Genomic DNA, 24,444 nt, shown 5'->3' on the forward strand with positions numbered 1-24,444 from the left:
CCACTCATTCCCCCTTCCCCTTGACCGGCCGACAGGTGGTAACAAGCAGCGACTCTCGACCTGCCCTTGCCCCTCGGGTTATTGACATTGCTTGGCAGGTCCTACAGAGCCCGGATTCCCCCCGTCCTGTCTGGATTGATCTTTTCATATGTTTCCTTATTTGCTCAGGTGCCTGGACAGTTCTTCAGAAATGCTTCGAGTTGGGACAGTGTCAATAACAGAAATCCCTGGCTCACTGCTCTGTGATCGTGGGCGTATCTGGTGTTCTCAGGAAGGAGGGAGGACTGTCCGGCTATTTTCTACTATCGTGGGTAATAAAACCGCCCAAGACTCACAAGCAGTGACTATTTCCTTCTGCACATGCAAATCTTCCTTGCTGGGAGTTGAGATTCTGAGGTAAACTGGGTGAGGACGGAGGTGCCGGCTCTGCTATAAGGGACAAATCGCAGCTCAGTGCTCAGGAGCAGGCAGACGGACCATTCAGTTTTCTTGCCCATCTGCTCAGCAGCACCGTCAGAATGGGTGAGTTATTTTCCTACTCAAACTTTTCATTCCGTGCCAGAGGCTGGAGCGCCTCATGCAGGCAGAGTGCTGTGGGTAGGACAAGGCAAAGAGTGACGGAGGGGGAGGGAATGCAAGGGGCCCCGATCCTGTGTCAATGAGGGGCTGCTGGGCAGCCATCTGACCTAGCAGCAGAAGGGAGGCCAGAGAGAAGAACACATAGCTAAGCACCTCGTTAGCATCAGGAGGATCAGGCCCAGGCCTTCCCACACATGCCTGTTCTCCACCCAAGACCTGCCCGCTCTATGACCCTGCACCATGGAGGACTGAGGCATTGTCCTGACACGCTACTTACCAACATCTAGCGTGGCCCCATCCCACTCGCACGGGAGTGTGACAGCAGAGTCTCCCCCCTCACACCACAGAGGGCTGGCAGGCTGAGGCCTAAGTAACTTCACCTTCCTTCTCTTCCCTTCACCCAACCCCAGAGCAAACCCTTCATCCACCCCCAATCCGTTCACCCAACCCCAGAGCAAATTTCCCCAGCTTGCCCCAGATTCAATGTTGCAAGGAGGTTTTAGGGGCAGAATGGAAGGTGTTTTGAGCTGGTGAAAAAAGCCTATTTGTTGGGGAAATCTAACAACTGAGGTGAAGCCATTCATGTTTAAAAATTGCATCTAAGCTGGGCAGGGCTGGCCTTCGGGAAAATGGTACCCTGGGAGAACTTGCATTTTGGTGCCCCTGGCCCCCATGGGCATGCTGCCCCTCATTCAGGGGTGAAAGTAAGCCGGTACCATCCGGTACCAGTATGCCATGCCGGACCACACTGGCTTCTGAGGTGGGGATTTAAAGAGCTCAGCGCTTCCGCGGCTGGGGGCAGCCGAGAGCCCTCTGAACACTGCCCACGGCTCCAGTGGCTGGGCTGGGGCTGGATTTAAAGGGCTTGGGGCTCCCTGCTGTGGCAGGCGCTCTGGGCACTTTAAACCCCAACCCCAACCTGGCAAGGCTCTGGTTCCCCACAGTGGCAGGAGTTCCGGGTCCTTTAAATCCCGCTCTGCCCGAGCTGTGGTGGGGATTTAAAGGGCCCGGAGCTCCGCAGTGGACAGAACCCTGGGCCTTTTAATTTGCCCCTGAACCCCGGGGGCTCCCAGCCACCTCTGCAGCTGAGAGCCCCAGGTTGATTTAAAGGTCCTGGGGGTCCTGGGGCTCCCAGACACAGCCAGTGCCCCAGGACCTTTAAACCTTGAGTGGCCCCGCCCCTTCCAGTTGAGCCATGCCCCTTCTGGATGAGGCCACGCCCCCTCAGGACTCCAGCAGTACAAGTAAGTCCTGTAAGTTACTTTCACCCCTGCCCCTATTGCCCCTGGCTCCCTACAGGCTTCCCAAGCTCCCCACCCTCCTTTCCCCCCAACCTCTGCACTGTGCCCCCATCCCTCCCCCCATGCCCCTAATCCCTACACTCCCAACCTCTGCCCCCCTTCTTGCGCCCTAACACCTACACCCCAATCACTGCACCCTCTTCACTCCTACCACCTGCACCTCCCTCCTGCCCCCCAACCCATGCACTGTGCATGCCCCTTTCACCCCAACCCCTGCATTACCTTCCTGTGCCCACAATCCCTGCACCCCCTTCACTTCTACTCCCTGAGCCCCCAACCTCTGCACTGTGCCCCCTTTGCCCCAATGCATGCTCCCCCTCCTATGCCCCAAATCCCTACACCCCCAACCTCTGCCCCCTAACACCTACACTGTGCCACTGTCACCCCAATCCCTGCACCTCCTTCACCCAACCCCTGCATTCCCCTCTTGTGCCCCAACCCCTGCACTGTACATGCCCCCTTCATGCCAAACCCTGCCCCCAATCCCTGCACCCCCTTCACCTACCCCCTGCACCTCCCTCCTGAGCCCCTAACTTCTGCAATGTGCCCCCTTCGTCCCAATGCCTGCTCCCCCTCCTATGCCCCTAATCCCTACACCCCCTTCACTCCCAACCTCTGCTCCCCTTCCTGCACCCTAACACCTACACTGTGCCACCATCACCCCAATCCCTGCACCTCCCTTCTGCACCCCAACTCCTGTCCCCAATCCCTGCACCCCCTTCCCTCCTACCCCCTGCACCTTCCTTCTGAGCCCTTAACGTCTGCACTGTGCCCCCTTCACTCCTACCCCCTGCACCTCCCTCCTGAGCCCCTAACCTCTGCAATGTGCCCCCTTCGCCCCAATGCCTGCTCCCCCTCCTATGCCCCTAATCCCTACACCCCCTTCACTCCCAACCTCTGCTCCCTTTCCTGTGCCCTAACACCTACACTGTGCCACCATCACCCCAATCCCTGCACCTCCCTTCTGCATCCCAACTCCTGTCCCCAATCCCTGCACCCCCTTCCCTCCTACCCCCTGCACCTTCCTTCTGAGCCCTTAACGTCTGCACTGTGCCCCCTTCACTCCAATCCCAGCACCTCCCTTCTGCACCCCAACCCCTGTCCCCAATCCCTGCACTCGCTTCACACCTACCCCCTGCACCTCCCTTCTGCACCCCAACCCCTGTCCCCAATCCCTGCATTCCCTTCACTCCTACCCCCTGCACCTCCCTTCTGCACCCCAACCCCTGCACCCCCTTCACTCCTACCCCCTGCACCTCCCTCCTGAGCCCCTAACCTCTGTCCTGTGCCCCCTTTGTCCCAATGCCTGCTCTCCCTCCTATGCCCCTAATCCCTACACCCCCTTCACTCCCAACCTCTGCTCCCTTTCCTGCACCCTAACACCTACACTGTGCCACCATCACCACAATCCCTGCACCTCCCTCCTGCACCCCAACTCCTGTCCCCAGTCCCTGCATTCCCTTCACTTCTACCCCCTGCACCTCCCTTCTGCCCCTCAACCCCAGTATCCCCCGCAGGGCCGTCCCTAGGCATACAAAGCATACGCGGCTGCGTGGGGCACCTGACAATTTGGGGCAGCACCCTCGCTGGAAACCTCTCATCTCTGGACCCTCCCCTGCGCTGGGCTGGCAGGCTTCTCCCCGACCCTAACCCTCCCTCACTCCTCAACTGGCCGGTGAGGGCTCCAGCCTCCAGCTCTGCCGAGTCCGACCCAGCCTCGGGAGCCCAGAGTGGTGCAGCCCAGCGCCACCCGGAGCGGAGTTCCCCCCTACACCCTGCCTGCCTGGGGGGGCAGGCGGGGCCAGGACAGGAGGTGTGAAACTCTCAAGGGGGGATTTAAAGTGACAGTGCACTCACTGTCTCTCACACTTCCCGAACACACAGTCTCTCTCGCACACAGACTGGCTTTCACACCCACGTACACTCTGCCTCTCATGAGTCACAGTCCCCCAAAACAGATTGTCTCACACACACAGACACAGTCTCACACTCCCCAACACACACTCAGTCACAGTCTCACACACACACGCACACACAGACACACGCACACAGAGTCTCTCTCTCTGTCTTGCTCAGCGCACTGGCTCTCTCTCACACACACATATACACACACATACACTCTGTCACACACACACAGTCACGCACACACACACATTTGTATTATTGTTGTTGTTATTACTGCTTGGTACTTCCTGTCAAAATGCTGATGGTGAGCCAGGAGTGGCTGGGGCTGCAGAAAGGCCATGGGCTCTGGCAAGATGCAGCCTCCATGTGACAGTTTGAGTCACTGCTGCAGCGTCTGCGGCGTTGGGTGTCAGCAATGGGGGGGGGGTTTCTGGGAGTCCCTGTGCAGGGGTGGTGGCTGTGCCCCCTCAACACACTGGGGTCAGTGGAGCCGGCTGGGGACTGCCTTCACTGGAGCACAGGGGCATCAGTTCAATGATACTGCTTAGGGCCCCCAGGACGGCCTGGGGCCAGTTTTGTTCAGCATCTTTATTAATGATCTGGATGATGGGATGGATTGCACCCTCAGCAAGTTCGTGGATGACACTAACCTGAGGGAGAGGTAGATACACTGAAGCATAAGTAGAGGCTCCAGGGTGACGTAGACAAATTAGAGGATTGGGCCAAAGGAAATCTGATGAGGTTCAACAAGGACAAGTGTAGAATCCTGCACTTAGGATGGAAGAATCCCATGCTACAGGCTGGGAACCGACTGGCTAAGCAGCAGCTCTGCAGAAATGGACTCGGGGATTACAATGGATGAGAAGCTGGATATGAGTCAGCAGTGTGCCCTTGTTGCCAAGAAGGCTAACAGCATATTGGGCTCCATTAGTAGGAGCATTGCCAGCAGATCAAGGGAAGTGATTATTCCCCTGTATTCAGCACTGGTGACTGAGGCCACATCTGGAGTATTGCATCCAGTTTTGGGCCCCCCACTACAGAAAGGAAGTGGACAAATTGGAGAGAGTCCTGTGGAGGGCAACGATAATGATCAGGGGGCTGGGGCACAACATATAAGGAGAGGCTGAGGGAACTGGGCTTATTTAGTCTGCAGAAGAGAAGAGTGAGGGGGGATTTGATAGCAGCCTTCAACTACCAGAAGGGGGGTTCCAAAGAGGATGGAGCTCGGCTGTTCTCAGTGGTGGCAGATGACCAAACAAGGAGCAATGGTCTCAAGTTGCAGTGGGGGAGGTCTAGGTTGGATATTAGGAAACACTATTTCACTAGAAGGGTGGTGAAGCACTGGAATGGGTTCCCTAAGGAGGTGGTGGAATCTCCATCCTTAGAGGTTTTTAAGATCAGGCTTGACAAAGCCCTGGCTGGGATGATTTAGTTGGGGTTGGTTCTGCTTTGAGCAGGGGGTTGGACTACATACCTCCTGAGGTCTCTCTTCCAACCCTGATATTCCATGAGTCTATGATCTCGAAGGCAGTTTGTGTTGTAGTTCTCTTGGCATCCAACCATTAAGGCCATGAGGCAGCGTGCCTCAGTTTCCCCCTCACAAAGCAAACCAGGTTGGTTAGGGTTTCTCCGCTCTGGTCAGCTTTAAGTCTGTTTACAAGCATTAACTGAAAAGTAGCATTATCATAAGGTTTAACGTCTGTGTTAAAATTCTTATCCCCAAAACTAAACATTAATACCAAAATGTTTATCACAGATGCACATTTACAAGTATCTTATACCACATCTTCTGTTCAGATAGTGTAATTTGAGGTTAGTTTGTTCATTACCCTTGGTTCCCTTTGACTCTCTCCCATGTAATCAGTCACTGGCTTTTCTTTCCCTCCAGTGTTGCCCTCTGTGTGGGCTCTTAATTTAATCATGTTTCTGGAATTTTGGTGCCTCGGGGTCTGGCAAGGTAGGTGCTCAGGGGGATCCTGCACATTGGCTGGCGCTTTGGGGAGCAGTCTCCTAACCCCAGGACTGTATATATGCAGAAACCCAGCTCCCCTTTTGGGGTTACCCTGTGTTTCCCCCTCCAGCACTGAGTCCTTCCCTACCCCCTAGAGGGCTGTGATCTGTGCTCTCTGGGCTAGGTGTGTTTACCCTTTGGTCAGATGCACCTTTTCCCAGCAGCTCTCCCATAACTGCTCCCTGTCTTTCACCAGCCTGGGGGAATGCACACACGCACGCACAGCCCATCAATTGGGTCATCTGTATTCTGGCAAACTACCACCTGGCAATTTCCTGGTCCCAACTCCTCTGTCATCACAGGCCTTGGAGGGGCATCTTGTTTTAAAGAGACACAATTACTTTCCAAAAATGTATCAGAAATAGCAGCTTGACAAACTGGGACCTGGATTGGGAGACCCTCCACCACCCCTTTCTCTGTCCCTGAGAAGTCAGCTGTCGCTCCCCTCCAGGAGGTCAGGTACACAGTTCCAGTTCCTTCTCAAAGCCTGGGTCACAGGCTGGGTGTCTGGGTGCACAGATGCTAACCCACCTATCTTCTAAGAGGGAGGGACAGTTCAGTGATTTGCACATTGGCCTACTAAACCCAGTGTTGTGAGTTCAGTCCTTGAAGGGGCCATTTAGGGAACTGTGGTAAAAATCTATTTGGGGATTAGTCCTGCTTTGAGCAGCGGGTTGGTCTAGATGATCTCCTGAGGTTCCTTATAATCCTGATATTCTAGTGTCTCTGCCAGCTACCAACTAGGGCAGTTTCCTTAATCACTGACAACACCTCTCTTGCCCCTGGACCTGAGGGCATGTTTGCTTCTGCTGGAAAGGAGCTATGCTCAGCCCCTCCCATACTTGGAAGCACCCTGCTTCCCTGTGTAACAGAGTCACAGGAATTCTCACCCACCTCAGTGGTTTGTGAGATCCCCTGGGACACATTTCTCTCTGCTCCCTAGAGCTAAGTTGTCTCAGGTTCATCTGTGACCTGCTAGCAGCTAACAAGCTGGACAGTTCTCTCCCTGGCAGGCATCACACCCCCGTCCCTTCCTGATGTGGTGTTGCCTCCAGCTGCAGTGCAGGAGTTGGTCTCAACCACCCTCCCATCTGGAAGCATGTGGCATCCCCCCTGCTGCAGAAGAATCAAGGAGACTCTCTCCCATTCTCTCAGGAGTTCCTGAGACCTTACCCTTTCCCTCAGGGTCCCAGCATAAAACTCCCTCCTGCTGCAGGCAAATACTTTAACCTGGGCTACATGGAAAAATCATTACCAAGGAGCAGGTGGACTAGGAGGTGTTCCATTACCCCCACAGTCAAAACACTTTCCAAACCTTCCCTCACCGCATGAATTCTAGCTAGTGCTACAAGGAATCAGCTTTCACCCACCCCCACAATCTGCCATTTGGCCAGGTAGCATGCTGGCCTTTGGGACCACACGCTGCTTAACTAGGGAGATCTGGGCCCTCGTATTCCCTGCCATTAATTTTGACAACCTTAACATACTCCATGGCTGGTTCTGCAGAGGCTAATCTCACAATGCCAATATGACAGGCTTCGATTCCCTGGGGGGTTTCCGTGTTGAGGACAGCAGAACTGAGATGAGCTATTGGTTGCCTGCTTCCTCCTAGCACAAGGCGTTTATTCCTCAGGTGATCACACCCTGGAGTTACACTGATAGCACTTTTTGGGGTCTTCTGCTTTTACAGGAGATTTGGGATAGGAGTTACCAGCAGACGAATGTTTTGGGGTAAGAGAATGTTCAGGCTCCCAGGCCCTTTCTCTCTTCCCAGGGGCAAAATGGGACCCTCCCTTCCCACCAGTTTTAAACCCCTCTTTCTGTGGCCTGCCCTCAATCGACGCCTGAGTCTGATCGAAGACATCAGCTAAAAGAGCCACCTCATCCATAGACTTTACATCTTTGTCCCATAGACACTGCTTTACATCAGCCTTACATACACCTAGGAAATGCTCTTGAGTGAGAAGATCCAACATTCCTTCAAAACTTGCCACCTCTTTACCCCTCACCCATTTTCCCAACAAATCTTTCATTTGTTTACATATTCCCCATTACTCATCCCAATATCGCTCATAATATTCCTAAATTTAATTATATATGTTTCAGGGGTAATCTGAAGACTTCGCAAAGGAGTATCATTAAATTTATAATAGTCTAAAGCATCTTCAATAGGCATTCCACTGAATACATTTCGAGTTTTACCAGTTCATTTTGCAGTCAGGGTAGGAACTCTCATGTATTACACACAGCCTTTCAAAGGTAGTCAGATATTCAGCAATATTGTCCTCCTCACTGTATGCAGGACATAAATGTTTCCACTTGTGGATTTCTGTAGTGATGGGAGTCGTTGGGGTTGGGGGCCTCTGGTTCTACTTCTCTAGCAGGTCCAGCTGGTGTTTGATCTCTCTCTCTCTCTCTCTCTCTCTCTCTTTTTCTTCCATAGCCCTTCTATGTGCAGCCTCCTCTTCTTTGAGCCTCATTTGTGCCTGCCACATTTGAAACTCGCGGTCCTTTTCCTTCCCTGCCACTTCCTGTCTGGCCAGCTCTAGTTTTGTAGCTGCCTCCCTGGTGGTCATTTTTCTGCTTTCTTGTGCTTAGTTCCCTCACCCGAAATGAACAAACAGAAAATAACAAAGCTGTGACCGCCTCCTGACTGTTCTTAGCCACTGCACTTAAGACTCACTTAAAATCACAAATATCAGTGCTAAGTGTGAACTCTGTTTGGAGTAACAAGCCACACATACACCCTGCTTGGTGCACCGCTGCCAGGGCCGGCTCCAGGCACGAGTGCAGCAAGCAGGTGCCTGGGGCGGCCAATGGAGAGGGGCAGCACATCCAGCTCTTTGGCGGCAATTCAGCAGCGGGCCCCTCAGTCCCTCTCAGAGGATAGAACCTGCTGCCGAATTGCCGCCAAAGAATGAAGTAGTGGTGGTAGAGCTGCTGCCAATCGCGGCTTTTTTTATTTGTTTTTTTTTGCCGCTTGGGGCGGCAAAAACATTGGAGCCGATCCTGGCCACTGTGACATTCCCCTGGTGTTGTCTGGACCGGTGATCTGCTAGATCACTCCAATCCTTGGGTCTGAGAGCCAGCCTTACCCTGATCTGCTGTGAGAACCCCACTCCTGGGCTGTTCACCCACAGCCTCTGGCATGTAAGCTGCTTGGACCTGTTAGAAGGAAAAAGGAGCAGGTTGACCCAGAGGCAGATTTGAGTACAGGCTTGTTTATTGTGATACTTGTTCCCCTCGACCCAATTGTTGAGTAAGCCCTGGATTAGTTACAGCACACTCTTTTTATCTATTATGTAGTTAGTATGTAAAGGCCTTCGTTTGTTACAGCACCCCCAAAACCCTTATTAAGTAATAGAAACACCCATACAATTTGTATACCGACCCCTATTTATTGTTCACAGCATTAAACATGTTATACAGGCATTTTCACCTCGAAAATACATTTCTTTGCAATAATGTATTGCTACAAATTCTCCTGATCAGCAGTTCTCAGGGGAGGGAGGAAGGGGCCACGAGAGGTTCTCAGGGGAGAGAGGAAGGGGCCATGAGCCAGGGCTTGTTTATGTAGCTGGGAAAGGAAGGGAAGGGGAGATAAGCCCTGGCTGGGATGATTTAGTTGGGGATTGGTCCTGCTTTGAGCAGCGGGTTGGACTAGATACCTCCTGAGGTCCCTTCCAACCCTGAGATTCTATGATTACATTACTTTTACCTTCTTTCACACAAAGGGTGCTCATTCGACTAGTACATTTTTCATGCAGCTGCAGGCCTTATCAATTCTTACAAGCAACAGGGAAGGGGAAATATGGCATCTTATTTAACAAACAAAGACGTACTGCCTGCTTATGCCTTTATCCCCTAATGCCATGTAAGCACACCAGCAACTTCCCAGGTCTTTACCTAACCCTAACATATCCCAACACTCCCTCACTCTCTTCAAAGAAGGGTCCAGGCGTCCCTCCTTCTCGCACACTGAACGATGGGGGCATTCAGGCTGGAGGCCCTGGCTCCAGCTATCCTGATATGTTTGGTCCACTGATCATGCTACAAGGAAAGAGAAAAGGCAGGTCATAAAAAAGGGTAAGCCACTGAATTTACAAATATGGTTTTCAAGGAGAGGCTAAGGCAGCACATAATTTCAAACACCCCATGAATATGATCAATACTACATTTAATAGGAATAACGTTCGTACAACATGAGTAATACGACCAAGAAGTGAATGAGTGTCCATTAGGCCTGTCCAAAGGGCACAGGCAACATCAGTCCAAGTACAATCAGCAGACAGTTGGAATGCATTTATTCCTGCAAGAGCCTTGGCTTCCAAAATCTGCATTTGGCGATGCTTGACCTGGAGCTGCCAGAGTAATTCTATCATATGGTCCCAGTGGGTTCCGGTACCACCATAGTCCAACTAGTAGGTATTGTTGGGTGTCCTGTTACATTAAGCCAATGCATAGCTGGTATATGAATCTGATAAGTGGAGTTTCCCAGTTGCAAGGAAAAGTTTCCTGGTCCAAATCCCACCCACGCTACACACCTTCCACCATCCAAAACCTGGGCATTAAGCACAGCCAATCCCTCCCAGCAAATTTTATTTCCCTGTTCTACCGAATGCTGAGGGGGTACAGGTTCTGAATACTGCAGGGGTGACGATTCCTGCGGCCATCCCTTCCAGGTATTTCCCTGTCCCAGCCACGCGAGACCCATGTGTGGGTAGTATACCTCGGATCCCATTAGAAACCGTGTGTTGTTATTTGTTATAACTACTTGCCATACGGTTTCTTGGGACCTTTTTCATTTGCACCCATGCCCGAACCCTGGCTGTAAAAAGATAGCTGAGGTCCATTTTCCTTTAGCCACTCCCCTGACAGTAAGTGTACATAGGCTCAGTGTACAGTCCCCCAAAATTGTCGCCAGGTGGCTCTAAAGGGCCAGTACACCTTTAATTGATTTGCTACATTAGTCACCTCCAAACCAGATGGCCATAAACCCCGGCGAGCATCCTGCAAGAGGTTTACAAGATGATTGGTGAGGTTTTGTTGAGCCTGGCCACATGCTTCTTCCCACAAAATAGTCTTTACACTGTTCACCAGTTCACTCGTAAGGGATTCCGTAATATTCTCAAGGGTTAGAATAACATTTCCCAACAAACGGTCTTTGAGCCAAGCACAGATCCCTGTAATAATCTCCCACATGTCCCGTAGCCCTAGGGCATGTTCCAAGAGTTGGATTAGAGCCTCTGAGTCAGCCTCCTGCAGCGAGTTCCAACCTTCCCAGAGGTAGTTTCTGAAGGCTAGCCATTTTTGGATGTTCTTTTTTAATTCCCATCCAACCATTTCTAATGAGTTTTAAATTGTCCATAGCAGCATTCTTTCACTTACTTTGGTAAACTGAGAACAGTTAGCAAATGTAGTACACCTCTACCTCGATATAACACGACCCAAGATAACACAACTTCAGATATAACTCAGTAAAGCAGGGGGTGGGGGTGGCGGAGCTGCACACGCCGGTGGATCAAAGCAAGTTCAATATAACGTGGTTTCATCTATAAAGCGGTAAGATTTTTTGGCTCCTGAGGACAGCGTTATATCAAGATAGAGGTGTACTGAGATACTAATCAGTGGGGAACAGAGTGATGGACATAGTTGGGGATTGGTTCCTGCTTTGAGAATGGGGTTGGACTAGATGACCTCCTGAGGTTCCTTCCAACCCTGATATTGTATGAGTCTATGATTTGTAAACCAGATGCATTAAGAACCACAGGTCTTTGGATTGGGGTAAACCACCATGGAGATGGGTGTGTCACAGACTATTTGGAGGGATGTGGAGGAGTAGGGGTGGTGGAAGAGATTTAATTAGGATACATTTTCCCTTGGTCCAAAAAGGGGCAGCAAAACATGTCCAATTAAAAGGGGATGTCATGCCTGAAGAATTTAGGGAAATCCAGACGAGAGTGAGATTTCCATCCAATGTCCACATTCCCCAGAGAGCCGAACCATTTCTCCAGAGGGATAACAAGGTGGAAAAGCTACACACTCCTGCATAAACAATTGCTGTGTAATTTGTACGAAGTGATTTAAGTGACCATTTACTCCCTCCATTTTAAAAATCCACTTTGCTGAACTATTGTGGGTATACTTGGGGGCTTATAAGGAGCCGTTATTAAACCATTGAACAAAATGATTGGTTGGACCATATTCATTTTGCAAGTATACTTGGCATCAGTCACTGAGGGTATCAGGGTCAGTAGATGGTGGGCTAGCAGAAGGAGAAGAGAGAGTGGATTGACATGGGGTTTTTGTCTTATATGCCCTGGTGTGTGGTAGCACAACGGTTGTAGGTTTAAAATTGCTGACCATTTCAGGTGCTTCAGGGAAGGCTGTACACCCTGATCCCACCTCTCCAAATTTACATTGACGAGTATAGGGAATAAATCCCCAATAGTATGCAGTACCACAATTTGTTAAACCACAATTTCCTCCCTGCCAACAGGGAATTGTTCACCTTTGATACCAGGGCCACTGTTGGACTTGTTCTGGAGTGTAGTCCTTCGATTACCGCTGTATTCCAATCTCCTCCAGATTAGGGCTGGATAAAGAGGCAGATTAAATCTGACCCATGCAGCCATGAGAAGTATCCACAGGAGCGGCCGTAGTCCTGAAAAAACAGAATCACTTCATTCCTTTTGGCATTTGGTGAAGGCATTACAGCGCTTCACCTGAGATACATGAGCTCAACAGTGCTGATCCTCATGGGATAAGCGCACCAGAGATGGATGAATCATGTCAGCTACCAGATAAGGATCCTCCCACCAGGGCACTGGAAAGGGGTGGGACTATGAGCACTATACATTACCAGCATCCCTGTTTGTATCTGATCCAGGGGATTGCGGGGGGTGGGGTGGAAATGGTACCAGGCTTTGGTTTTGGCCCTAGCCTTGCCCTCTGATTGGGCAGCCTCCCTGTGTAGTATTCGGATTCGCTCCTGAAGTTGGAGGATCCAGTCCTCCATGTTTGTCTGCACAACCTGTTCCATTGGTGAGGGTGAGAGCAGGATTTCCCACTGAGGCACTGGTCTGCCTGTTAGCAGTTCGTGACTGAAGCCTTTGGCAGGCTGGGCTCAGATACACATTAAAATGAAAGGCAAGAGCTTGGCCCAATTGGTGCCTCCCAGATTGGCACCCTTCCAAAGCTCCTCCTAGTGGTGTGATTCATGCACTCCACTTGCCCAGCGGCTTGAGGGTGGTAGGGGATATGGAGTTGCCACTCCACCCGCAGCAGTTCACTGAGATGCTGCAATAGAGAACTGTGAAATGCTGGCCCTCGATCTGAATCCATGATTCAGGGAACCCCCCAGCGAACAAAGACCTGGGTAACAAGCAGTGAGGCCATGATTTTGGCGGTTTGGAGTAGGGAAGGCTTCTGCTCACTTACTGAATGTCTCCACAATTACCAGCATGAACCGACACCCAGCTTTAGTATGGGATGGGGGCCCACATGGTCCATTTGTATTCTTTCCCAGGGACCAGTCAAGGGTCACTCCATGAGCTTTCCCTCGTGACCAGCTGTGGCTGGCTGGTGTCGGGCACACTCCAGACATGCCGCTAGCCAAGCTTTAACATCCCCTTTCCAGGAAGGCCACCAACCCAGGTGGCTTACCGTATCCCTCATTTCTTTCTCTCTTGGCTGTCCACCCACCTTAGAGCCATGTACCCACCACAGCAGGATGTCCCTCCACCAAAGGGATATGTAGGGGACTCCAGAAGTGAACCACAGAGAGTGGGATACAGGTGCAGTTACCTTGAAACTGTGACAGGCCCAATTCTCCCTGCCTTGCTGCATGGGTCCTCATTTACACTTATGCAAAGTGGGGGCAAACCAAATTCCCAATCATTCACTCCCATTAGAGGAAGCATTTGCGCTCGGCACGTGTGTAAACACCACTTGATTTCCATATGTGCAGCATTGAAAAGGCTGGGCAAGCCAGGTGGTCCTGGGAGGATTGCGTTAAGTTCAAGCCCACACCAATGCTAAGCTTGTAGGCCAGATGTTTCAAAAGTACCTGCAGAGATGGGGATTCATCTCAATGTGAGCATCTGAAATGTGGGCCTTAGTCTTGTGTTTTCGTATTCAAAACTTAAATCCCAATGGCCCAACCTTAACACCAGCTGTACCCAAGCATTTTATCTGGTGAAAGACTGTTACAATTAGATACAATAATCATTAGTCAATTGGATTAATTACAACCTCTATTCTTTACATGAATGCTCAAGAGTTAATGAAGTGGAAAGTCTGAGAAGCGGTTCCTTATGAGTTCTTACTGAGCCGAACAGACAGAAGCATCAGACACAAGTCCCAATTTCAAAACCGGGTGCATTTTTATTAGGATTGGTAACAAAACAAACGAACAAAGAAACAAAAAGCTTGTGCAGTGAATACATGACAGTTCCAGTGCTGGTCCGTTAAAATGAATTTTGCTGATCGAAGTTGTAGAGGGGTTGGGAAAAGAACTGGAAACAGACTCTTGCTGCAGTTTTAACCATGAAAAGAAGTTAGCACAGAAATGTGGGCCACCAGGGATACGGCTAGCTTCTGACACTGCCCAGAGCTGGAGAGTCCTCATGTTCGCCTAAGAGGCTGTTTATTGCTACCTAGTAGCATTGTGTGTCTCTATTACCAGCTGTGTTGCTGGGTGAATTGTGATTCTCCATTTCCTGAAGGGAGCTTCACTCTGTCTCTTCACATTCTCAGCAGTCCCACGCCTTTGTCTCCTGCTCCTCACCTGTTTGGTGACCCTGTCAGTCTCCGTTCTCAGCCTGGACACACACAACCTGCACGTCTTCAAGAGATCCATCACTAATATCACAAAGACAGCTCCAAAGGCATTTGAAGCTGGTAGGTAGCTCCCAAGAGGTAGCTCCTGTTTCCCTGCACAATTCCCCAGTTGCTTTCTCTTTAACCATTGGTTTGCATTTTCCCAGGTCAAATCCGGCTGGTGAATGGCCCCAGCCACTGTGCTGGGCGGGTGGAAATTCTGTACAACAATGTCTGGGGCACTGTGTGCGATGACAGCTGGGACTTAAATGATGCATCAGTGGTGTGTCGGCAGCTGGGCTGTGGGGCCGGGATATCGGCACCAGGCACAGCTCACTTTGGACAAGGATCTGGTCCCATCCTACTGGACGATGTTAATTGCAGAGGAGGAGAATCTGCCCTCACAGAGTGCACCTTAAAGCCTTGGGGAGTCCACAACTGTAACCATGGAGAAGATGCCAGTGTGGTGTGTTCAGGTAATGCTGATAACTGCCGTAACCTACCCTTGCCAGAGGGGCAGAGGGTGGTGGGATGCTATTTCCTTACCCTACCCTCGCCTGGGGGCAGGAGACTTTTGCTGTTCCTGACCCTCTCCCGGGGGGTGGGAGTGGGAGGCTATTGCCAAATTTGCTGTACCCTACCCTTGCCAGGGGAGTAGAGGGGGCAGGAGGCTAGTTCTGTACCCTACACTCGCCCAGGGGTACCGAACCCCTGTACCCAACCCCTCACCCTCGCTTGGAGAGTCCTTCCCCAATGCCAGTGAGCTGCAGCGACAGGTGCAGCCTGTGGTCTAGTCCCATATCCTGTGGTCTTCAGGAGGAGCTCTGGGGTGCACCAGGGAACAGACCCTCTCCTTTGTCACACTGGGGTAACCCCACTGACTCAGGGGTGCTACCCTGTTTACTTGGGTATTGGGGGAGTGGACCGGCCCACATCAGAATGGCTCTGCTGTCCTGCTACCAGCATAGCCCAGGCTGCCAGTCTGCCTGGGATCAGGGGTGCTGGAACAAGGGGTGCTGGAGGTGCTGCCCCACCCCTATGGCTTGAAGTGGTTTCCATCATATACAGGGTTTACAGTTTGGTTCAATGGCTCTCAGTACCCCCACTATAAACATTGTTCCAGTACTACTGGCCTGGGATCCCACCGGCTTGGGCACCTCCTACTAGACTCCCGACGGGGTGAGCGGCAGAGCTGAAGGAGGCCAAGGCCTAGTCCTCACTGGGACCAGGCCATGTCTGTAGGTAGGGTCGCCATGGTTACAGCTCTCTAGGACCTCCACTCCCCCACCCCCCGATAGAAATATGGCTAGACTGATGAGTTGTGGATCTACATTGGGTGCTCTGGGGGCAGGAGGAACTCAAAGGCGTGGATGTGGGGCACCATGGATAGAGGGGAGCCAGGAGGGAGCCAGACCAAGGGAAGGGGGAAATTCATGCAGGGGAGCCTGAGAAAGGAAGGGGGCAGAGGGAGACACACTGAGAAGCAGAGATGGGGCTATGCAGGTAACTCCAGAGGGAAACAATGGGTTTGACAGGATGAGTTTATGAATTTGGGGAGGAGGCACGAAGGAGACAGTGGGGAAATTTCTGTATTCACTTCATATCCAAATTAGGGCATTGCATCATTTGCATAAAACCTCCAGCTTTCTGGGCCCATGGTATTAGCAGGTCCTCCAGCCATGCAACAGCTCAGATGATCTCCCCTTCCTCTCGATCAGACTGCATCACCCCCTCCAGATCCCCATCATGGTTTCACTCCTTATTCCCTCTTGGCCCATGGCTCTGATCTCATCGCTCACTCCCTGGTTGCCACCTGTCCCCTTTGCCTACAATGTCAGCTCCTCACACACACCCCCACTCACCCCTTCCCAGCTCAAAGCCCTTCCCCACACTGAGCATTGTGAATGAGGCGCCTTCTCCATCTGGCACGCCATGCCCCCAGCCTCCCAACAGTCAAGTGTCTGTTAGACTCAGGCTGGGCGTCTCAAAAGGGAGTTGGTTACCCAAATCCCATTCATGTGCCTCACTCCCTTAAGGAGCTCTGAAAATCCCAGGCCAGGTTTACATTAGGAGTGTGGTACTGGTGTAGCTGTATCTGTACTGTACTGACAAAGCCCTGCTAGTCTGGTCACAGCTTCTATCAGTCAAGCTGGCCTTTGCTTTCCCTACACATCCGGAGTGAAACAAGCCAGCGCGGTCAAAGTGCAGTTCTGCTGGTAAAGCAGTGTCTTCACTAGGGGCTTTGCCAGCACAGCTTTGTCAGTCCAAGACCATATCCCCTCTAACCCTGGACTGAGTTGGCAGTGCTGGCAGAAGTCTGCATTGTAGACCTGGCCTAGGCCTCGCTTCTTCCATGGCACCCACAAGAAGTGACCTCACAGTCACGCAGACACTATTACACACACACAAAAAAAAGTATCACTCAAAGTTACACCTTCCTGTGGGCTTCCCAGGGCATCCTGTCTCCTCCAGTTCTGTCATTTTTATTGAAAGTTCTTTGGGGCAGGGAATGTCTTCATGTTGAGTCTTACCCCGTGGAGAGCACTCTCTCTATCTGTCTGTTCATCTACTAGCCCACCTTCAGAGGGATCAGGGAGATCAGAAGAGTACTTGAAGCTTGACTGAAAATTGGCCAGAACTGGGGCAGGCTTCTGGTGTAGGCCCGATCTGGTATTCGTAGGGTGGCTCGTACCTCATTCTCTTTGAAGGAGAGGGAGATGATTGAAGTTACCCTGGCCATCATGTGGCCTGTACCAGCCTTCCCCAACTATGAAGTGCAAGAGGTCTGTTTGCAAGGGGTGGACTGGCATTCCTCAGTCTTTCCAAGGCTTGTTCACCCTGCAGTACTACAGATAGGCTGTTTGCCATCCAGGGCCTCCTGGAAGTTCTCTGGCATCAGGAGCTTACCCTTTGGCCTCCATTAGTTTGACTAAATTGGTTGGTGTACCCCTGGTTGGATCCCTTTGATCTTTGTGGCAGGAAGGCGTTGGCCTGTCCAGGAGAACTATGTGATTCCGACACTGCTGAGGTCTAAAGCCAGGATGAAAATGAGGCCTAGTGATTGTGCAGACCTGTAAATGTGGCCAGTGACAAGCTGGGGGAAGTCCATGGCTACCATGAGGGCTGAGGCCTGAGCTGGCAGGCCAAGTGTATAGTCTTCACTGGGGGTGAAGTTTTCCAGGACAGTGAATCTTTGGGGGTCCCTCCCCAAGTCTGGCAGAAGCTCTGCCTGGTCCTTTGGGGATTGCCCAACCTGGTGTCCTGTTTCTACTGGCATTTCTATGTTTATTCAATCCCTGGACTCATGGATCAGGTGGGCACATTCATATGAGGCCTAGTTTATGTTACATGTCAGATGAGGATAATAGGGCCCTGCCACCTTCCCTATCCTGCTGGGACTGAGGAAGCAAACTAGGAACTACTGGTAACTAGGACTGGCATTGGGTTTCCTACATCATCTGCTCAGACATGGCTGATGCATCCCAGATCAGGATCTCATCCATGACCAGGTCAGATCAGACAATAATCAGTAGTGCTTAATTTGTTATGAAAGAGGTGACGGGGTGCCACTGATGCAGCAAGCCCATAGGTGCCAGGGCTCTGAACTGCCAAGTCCAGCGGTGCTGGGACTCAGCGTTGGCAAGCTCTGGCACAAATTAAGCACTGATAATCAGGGAAACATGGAGGGAACAGACCAAGTGACTTGCTGATACCAAAGGGCTATGGTGGATCTGGTTACCTTACTCAGGCTTCTGGCAAGTGATACCCTGGGAGGGACTAGAGAGGGATCCAGCAGCATTTCATCTCCAGGGAATATTCAGGCAGACACACACCCATAGATTCTGCATTTTCCCAGTAAGAAACACAAAACCGGGCATCAATCTCTGCCCCTGACCCAACATGCAGTGAGCCTGTTCCCATTGCTCTGCAGACTTGACACTACGTACCAGCAAGGATGTCAATAGAAAGCTGCTCCAGCATTTTTCTCTGCAGCGATAACTCCTAGGCAGACTCCTCATGATGGAAATGAAACTGACCACCCCACCCCTCCCCACTCACACTGATCCTAGATGACCTGAACATGGAGCTTGGGGATTGGGCATGGGACAGCAGGGTGGGTAGAGAATGGCCTTGTATCATGGGTATTAAGAGGAGGGAACTTTGATGTTACAGGCCCTAGGGGGCATGAATCCCTGATGAATCCCGTCTGGGGCAAAAGCTGCCAACTGTGCCAGTTCGGCTGGGAATGGTCTGGAACAGCCTGGCCTGGCCCACTCCACACACTTTGACTACATATGGCTCCCTCAATCTGGATTCTGTCCTGAGATGACACGAGACCCAAACATCATTTTAACCCTTTCCAGGCCTTTGTTTGCCTGTGCAAGCATGCAGCATCTCAGCATTGCCCTGAATGTAGCCACAGCAGGAGGATCGGAAGCTTTAGTGCCTAGTTTCATGGGTTCTGGTTAAATCAGCCTCTCTCTTCTGCCTTCAGCCAAGCCCAAGGACTGCAGTGAGATCCCCTCAGGCAGCCCCAGCGGCATCTACCTCATCCAGCCCACAGGACTGCACCAGCTCGTGGTGTACTGTGACATGAACGAAACAGCCGGGGGCTGGACGGTCCTCCAGCGGAACCGGCACAACACACCAATCACCTGGGCCGAGTCCTGGAGCACCTACAAGTATGGCTTTGGAAACGTGCAAGATGACTACTGGCTGGGGACGGAGTACATCTATCGGATCGCCAAGCAGAAGGTTTACCAGGTCAGGTTTGTCATCCACGATTCATCCGGCACCATGAAATATGCAGACTACAACCTCTTCAGTCTGGAAGACGAGTCCAATGGCTACAGGCTGAGGCTGGGCTCTTACACGGGGACTGCAGGGGACGCCATGACTGCAAACAATCCTAACTCCATGCATGACAACATGAAGTTCTCCACTAAAGACATGGATCAGGACACTTACAGCAGGAACTGTGCGTCTAGCTATGGTGGGGGCTGGTGGTACTCGGCTTGTTATTCTGTTCGATTGAACGTCAAAGCGAGCATCACTTGGGGTAGTTTCTGTAGTGGGAACTGCCAAGCCTCTGCCATCCTCATCAAACCAGCCTCTTACTGTTAGTCACCCCTTCCCCACCCTTCTGTCTGCAGTGAGGCCAACCTCTGCTCCACAAAGGGATGGAAAAGGGTCAGAGTATGTCATAGCCAAACCTCCTGCCCGCCCTCACAGGCCCTGCTGGAGGAAGTATCAGGTTACCCAGGAAACGGGGCCACTTTCCTTCTCCTCTCCTTCCCTGCAGACTTTCCGAGCTCTTCTCTGCTGGGCCTTTCCCTTCTGGGTTGAGTCATTTTAATTATATTAAAAATCAGAACAATGATTTTAAAAAATTTTAGCTTCCAAATGTAGCAGCTCCGGGGAGAGAATGTGCATGGCCTTGTAGTGACTTTTCTTCATACACTTAGTTCTTGGCTTCAGTGGGTGGCCGCACACAGGTGAGAAGGACACAAACCCAGACAGGTTTCCACAAACTTCTTTTTCTCCTTCCTTGTGGGCATTAAAGCTTTAGAATAAAATTGCATTTCTAGCAATGACGTCTGCGTCATACCCCCGTGCAGCATCTCGGATGTGCTCATACAGTCTAACATAGGTGACAATGGAACAGGCATTCTGCGCTCTTCAGGTTCTCATCCCATTCTCCTCACCATTGAAAAGGAAATGGTGAAATGTTCTAATCAGGGCATTTAATTGTCATTGCTCCATGTCTGGCTGAGTTGTGACACAGCACAGGAGATGTGGCTGAACTCTGGAGTTTCATACCGGGGAAACTCATTCCTTATTCAGCACTGCATTATTACTCCAGGTTTGCATGGGTATAGTGCCACTGGCTTCAGTGGAGTTACTCCTCGTTTACACTGGTGTAAGGAAAAGGAGAATGAGGCCTCTTGGCTTCACTGGTGTTACAGCAGGGCCTGACTGCACGCTGCCCTGTGCCTTGTGGAGTCCCTTATCCCCATGCAAAGTGAGTTCTATTGGGTGTGAAATGATGTTTCCATTTGATCCCCCTCTTGCACAGGTGTAAATGTCTGTACGACCAGCCAGGCAGGGGATCTCTCACTGCTTCAGTTCCAATTCCTGATGTGCCTGTGCTCCCAAAGCTAGTTCAAACACTGCCCCTCCCTGCTCCTGAGTAACCATATTTAGGCAGAGGAGAGTCTGTCCATGGGCTTTCTCCCAGGCCCACAGTTCAGTGAGGAGATGTAGAGCCGAGTGTCATGCACACACACAGTGCCTGCTCCTCCCTTGTATTCTCATTTTCCCTTGGGCAAAGGGAGTGCCAGCTGTTCGGGCTGCAGCCCACACTGCGTGCCAGCAGAGCTCCTGTAGCTCCATCTACATTACAGACAGATCCTCAGCTATGGCCAAGGAGAACTCAGCACAGATGAGGGCTCAATTGCTACTCTAAATTAGGCCAGCCAGCAATGGCCCTTCTATACGTCCCCTTTCCTAGCCACATTCCCTATAGTGGCAGCCACAGCGGCAGCTCTAGTGACCCCCCCCAAGGCTGGAGTGACCCTCCCCTGGCTGAGGTAGGGCTGCTTTGGGTGAGAGTGCAGTGACACAAAGGGACAAGAGTGCGGTTCAGAATCAGGAATGGCCACACTAAGTCCATCTGCCCCTAGCCACCAGGGCCTCCCCTCTCCCAGCAGCTAGGGAGGAGGCCCCAGCAGGCCCTGCCTCTGACCTTCTGGCAGTAGGACCCTGTGTGGGGCACCCTGTTATTTCACATCCCCCAGAGTTGGGGACCTTCTTCCACCACTGTGACCCTCTGGCAACCAGTCATCACTGCCACTTCTCCTCAGGCAGATGCAGGGGGCTCCCTCCTTCCTCAAGACCACTGGGACAGCTTCCTCGGGAGCAAAGGGCCCCTCTGGGGCACAGGGGTCCTATGTATGGGGATGGGTACCACCCGCCCAGTGGTGGGTCCCTCACAAAGAACCCTCTGTGAGGGGCGCAGAAGACTCCTCACACAGGCCCTCTGCTAGCTGGGATGGAGGGCCTCCCGACCCCAATCCCTGGTTGGGCTGTGGAGCTGAGGCCTCCTCTGGGACAGCCTGTCACACACCAGTGCCCTGGGCCACTACAACCCAGTCTGGGACAGGGATAGGAACAGGGACAGGTCCTGGGCAGGGCTATGGGTGAGGTGTGCCCAGGATCTCCGACTGCCATAACTCAGCCCCAAACATTCAAAACACACAAATCAACCCAAAATATCCAGAGATTGACTAAAAACTCGGTGATGATGGAGAATAACAAACCCTGAGGTTTGTCGTGTGCCTGGTGGTGTCTGAGCCTGAGGAGGGGCAGCCGCCCACCCCGTGGGGATATGAGCCATGAGCATCTCAACCTGCATGGTATGGCACAAACATCTCCCCGTGGGAGCTCCCGTACTGCCCCATCTCCCCCCAGCACCATCCTGCCTCCCTTCCTGTCCCAGCCACCTTCTCCCCAACATCCCCTGCACCCCTCAATCTCCTCCTGCCCTCCACATATCCCTCCATCCCCTCCGTCTCCTCCTGCCCATCCCCACACCCCCTGTGCCTCCTCAGTCTCCATCTGCCCCCACATCCCCCTTCATCCCCTCAGTCCCCTCTTGCCCTTCCCACATATCCCTCAGGCTGCCTCCTGCCACTCCCCAAACCTCCTACACCTCGTCAGTCTCCTCCTACCCCCATATCCCCCTGCACCCCCTCAGTCTCTTGCCCTCCACATTCCCCTGCACCCCATCAGTCTGTCCTCTGCTCCCCACAGTCTTTTGCACCCCATTTTGATGGTGTGTGTAAACCCACTCCCTCCCCCCCCCCACAGGCTTTGAAAAGCCAGTCAGGGTAGTTGGCGGCACCGAGATGGAGAGTAAGGCCTAACTGAATAAGAAGCCCAGCTGGGCAGGAGCAGGGTGGATTATAAAGCCAGGAAACTGGCTGCAGAAAGGGGCTGAGGCTGGGTGCCCAGCTGGGCTGATGGAGGATTTTCTAACCCCAAATGAAGTCACTCTGAAAATTGAAGAAGAGTCTGTTAGAGAGGAGAATGGATACAAGGTAGAGGGAAAACAAAAGAGTCAAAGCAGACTCCGATGATGATGATGATACCAGCCAAACAAACCATGCTGAAGGAAATACATCCAAATGTTATCTTGTGATCCCTTGCCAAAGAAACAAGATTCAGTGATGTTACCCCTGTGGAAGTAGCTGACTGGGTTAAAAAAGCATAGGAGGCTGTGACGTGGGGATCTTTCAGCTGAATGTGAAGACAATGAGCAAACTGATGAACTGCTAAAAACTGAAATGCTGGGGAAAGTTAAAATAAGTTGCCAGCTACCAAAGTATTTGACTGAACTGAAAGGAATACGATATGGAGTGCCATTAGAGCTGACCATAGAATCATAGAATCACAGAATATCAGAGTTGGAAGAGACCTCAGGAGGTCATCTAGTCCAACCTCCTGCTCAAAGCAGGACCGACCCCAACTAAATCATCCCAGCCAGGGCTTTGTCAAGCCTGACCTAAAACAACTCTAAGGAAGGAGATTCCACCACCTCCCTAGGGAACCCATTCTAGTGCTTCACCACTCTTTCAGTGAAATAGTGTTTCCTAATATCCAACCTAGACCTTCCCCACTGCAACTTGAGACCATTGCTCCTTGTTTGGTCATCTGCCACCACTGAGTACAGCCAAGCACCATCCTCTTTGGAACTTCCCTTCAGGTTGTTGAAGTTGCTATCAAATTCCCCTTTACTCTTCTCTTTTGCAGACTAAATAACCTCAGTTTCTCCTCATAAGTCATGTACCCCAACCCCCTAATCTTTTCATTGCCCTCCACTGGACTCTTTCCAATTTGTTCACATCCCTTCTGCAGTGGGGGGACCAGAACTGGATGCAATACTCCAGGTGTGGCCTCACCAGTGCCAAATAGAGGGGAATAATCACTTCCCTCGATCTGCTGGCAATGCTCCTATTAATGCAGCCCAATATGCCGTTGGCCTTCTTGACAACGAGGGCACACTGCTGACTCATATCCAGCTTCTTGTCCACTGTATTCCCCAGGTCCCTCTCTGCAGAACTGCTGCTTAACCAGTTGGTTCCCTGCTTGTAGCAGTGCATGGGATTCTTCCTTCCTAAGTGCAGGACTCTGCACTTGTCCTTGTTGAACCTCATCAGATTTCTTTTGGCCCAATCCTCCAATTTGTCTAGGTCACTCTGGACCCTATCCCTACCCTCCAGCGTATTTATCTCTCCCCCCAGTTTAGAGTCATCTGCAAACTTGCTGAGGCTGCAATTCATCCCATCATCCAGATCATTAATAAAGATGTTGAACAAAACCAGCCCCAGGACCAACCCCTGGGACACTCCGCTTGATATCGGCTGCCAACTAGACATCGAGCCATTGATCACTACCCATTAAGGCCGACTATATAGCCAGCTTTCTATCCACCTTATAGCCCATTCATCCAGCCCATACTTTTTTAACTTGCTGGCAAGAATATTGTGGGAGACCATATCAAAAGCTTTGCTAAAGTCAAGATACATCACATCCACCTCTTTCCCCATATCCACAGAGCCAGTTATCTCATCAGAGAAGGCAATCAGGTTGGTCAGGCATGCCTTGCCCTTGGTGAATCCATGCGGTCTGTTCCTGATCACCTTCCTCTCCTCCAAGTGCTTCAAAATGGATTCCTCATGGACCTGCTCCATGATTTTGCTGTAGTTCCCCAGGTTTTCTTTCTTCTCTTTTTTAAATATGGGCACTATATTTGCCTTTTTCCAATCA

General features: G+C 51.5%; 1 protein-coding gene across 2 annotated transcripts; it reads left to right on the plus strand.

Annotated features, from left to right (window-relative positions):
• Window positions 1-329: 329 nt before the first annotated feature.
• LOC115636688 (fibrinogen-like protein 1-like protein) lies at window positions 330-20,311 on the plus strand. Of its 2 annotated transcripts, none has more exons than XM_030537085.1 (4): window positions 330-522; window positions 14,554-14,697; window positions 14,784-15,092; window positions 19,112-20,311. In XM_030537085.1, the coding sequence occupies exons 1-4, from the start codon at window positions 519-521 to the stop codon at window positions 19,738-19,740; spliced, it is 1,086 nt and encodes a 361-aa protein (XP_030392945.1). In that variant the 5' UTR covers window positions 330-518; the 3' UTR covers window positions 19,741-20,311. The 2 variants fall into 2 exon arrangements, with proteins under 2 accessions (XP_030392945.1, XP_030392946.1); XM_030537086.1 differs by having other exon boundaries at window positions 14,557-14,697.
• The last annotated feature ends 4,133 nt before the right edge of the window (window positions 20,312-24,444 follow it).

Source organism: Gopherus evgoodei, chromosome 17 (genome assembly GCF_007399415.2).
Source record: "Gopherus evgoodei ecotype Sinaloan lineage chromosome 17, rGopEvg1_v1.p, whole genome shotgun sequence".
Taxonomy (NCBI): domain Eukaryota; kingdom Metazoa; phylum Chordata; order Testudines; family Testudinidae; genus Gopherus; species Gopherus evgoodei.

Bases quoted from the DNA above. Each gene is read 5' to 3' on its own strand.
- LOC115636688 (XM_030537085.1), top strand. The intron at 14,698-14,783 runs GTAGGTAGCTCC...GCATTTTCCCAG, and splicing joins TCCAAAGGCATTTGAAGCTG to GTCAAATCCGGCTGGTGAAT. The intron at 15,093-19,111 runs GTAATGCTGATA...TTCTGCCTTCAG, and splicing joins TGCCAGTGTGGTGTGTTCAG to CCAAGCCCAAGGACTGCAGT.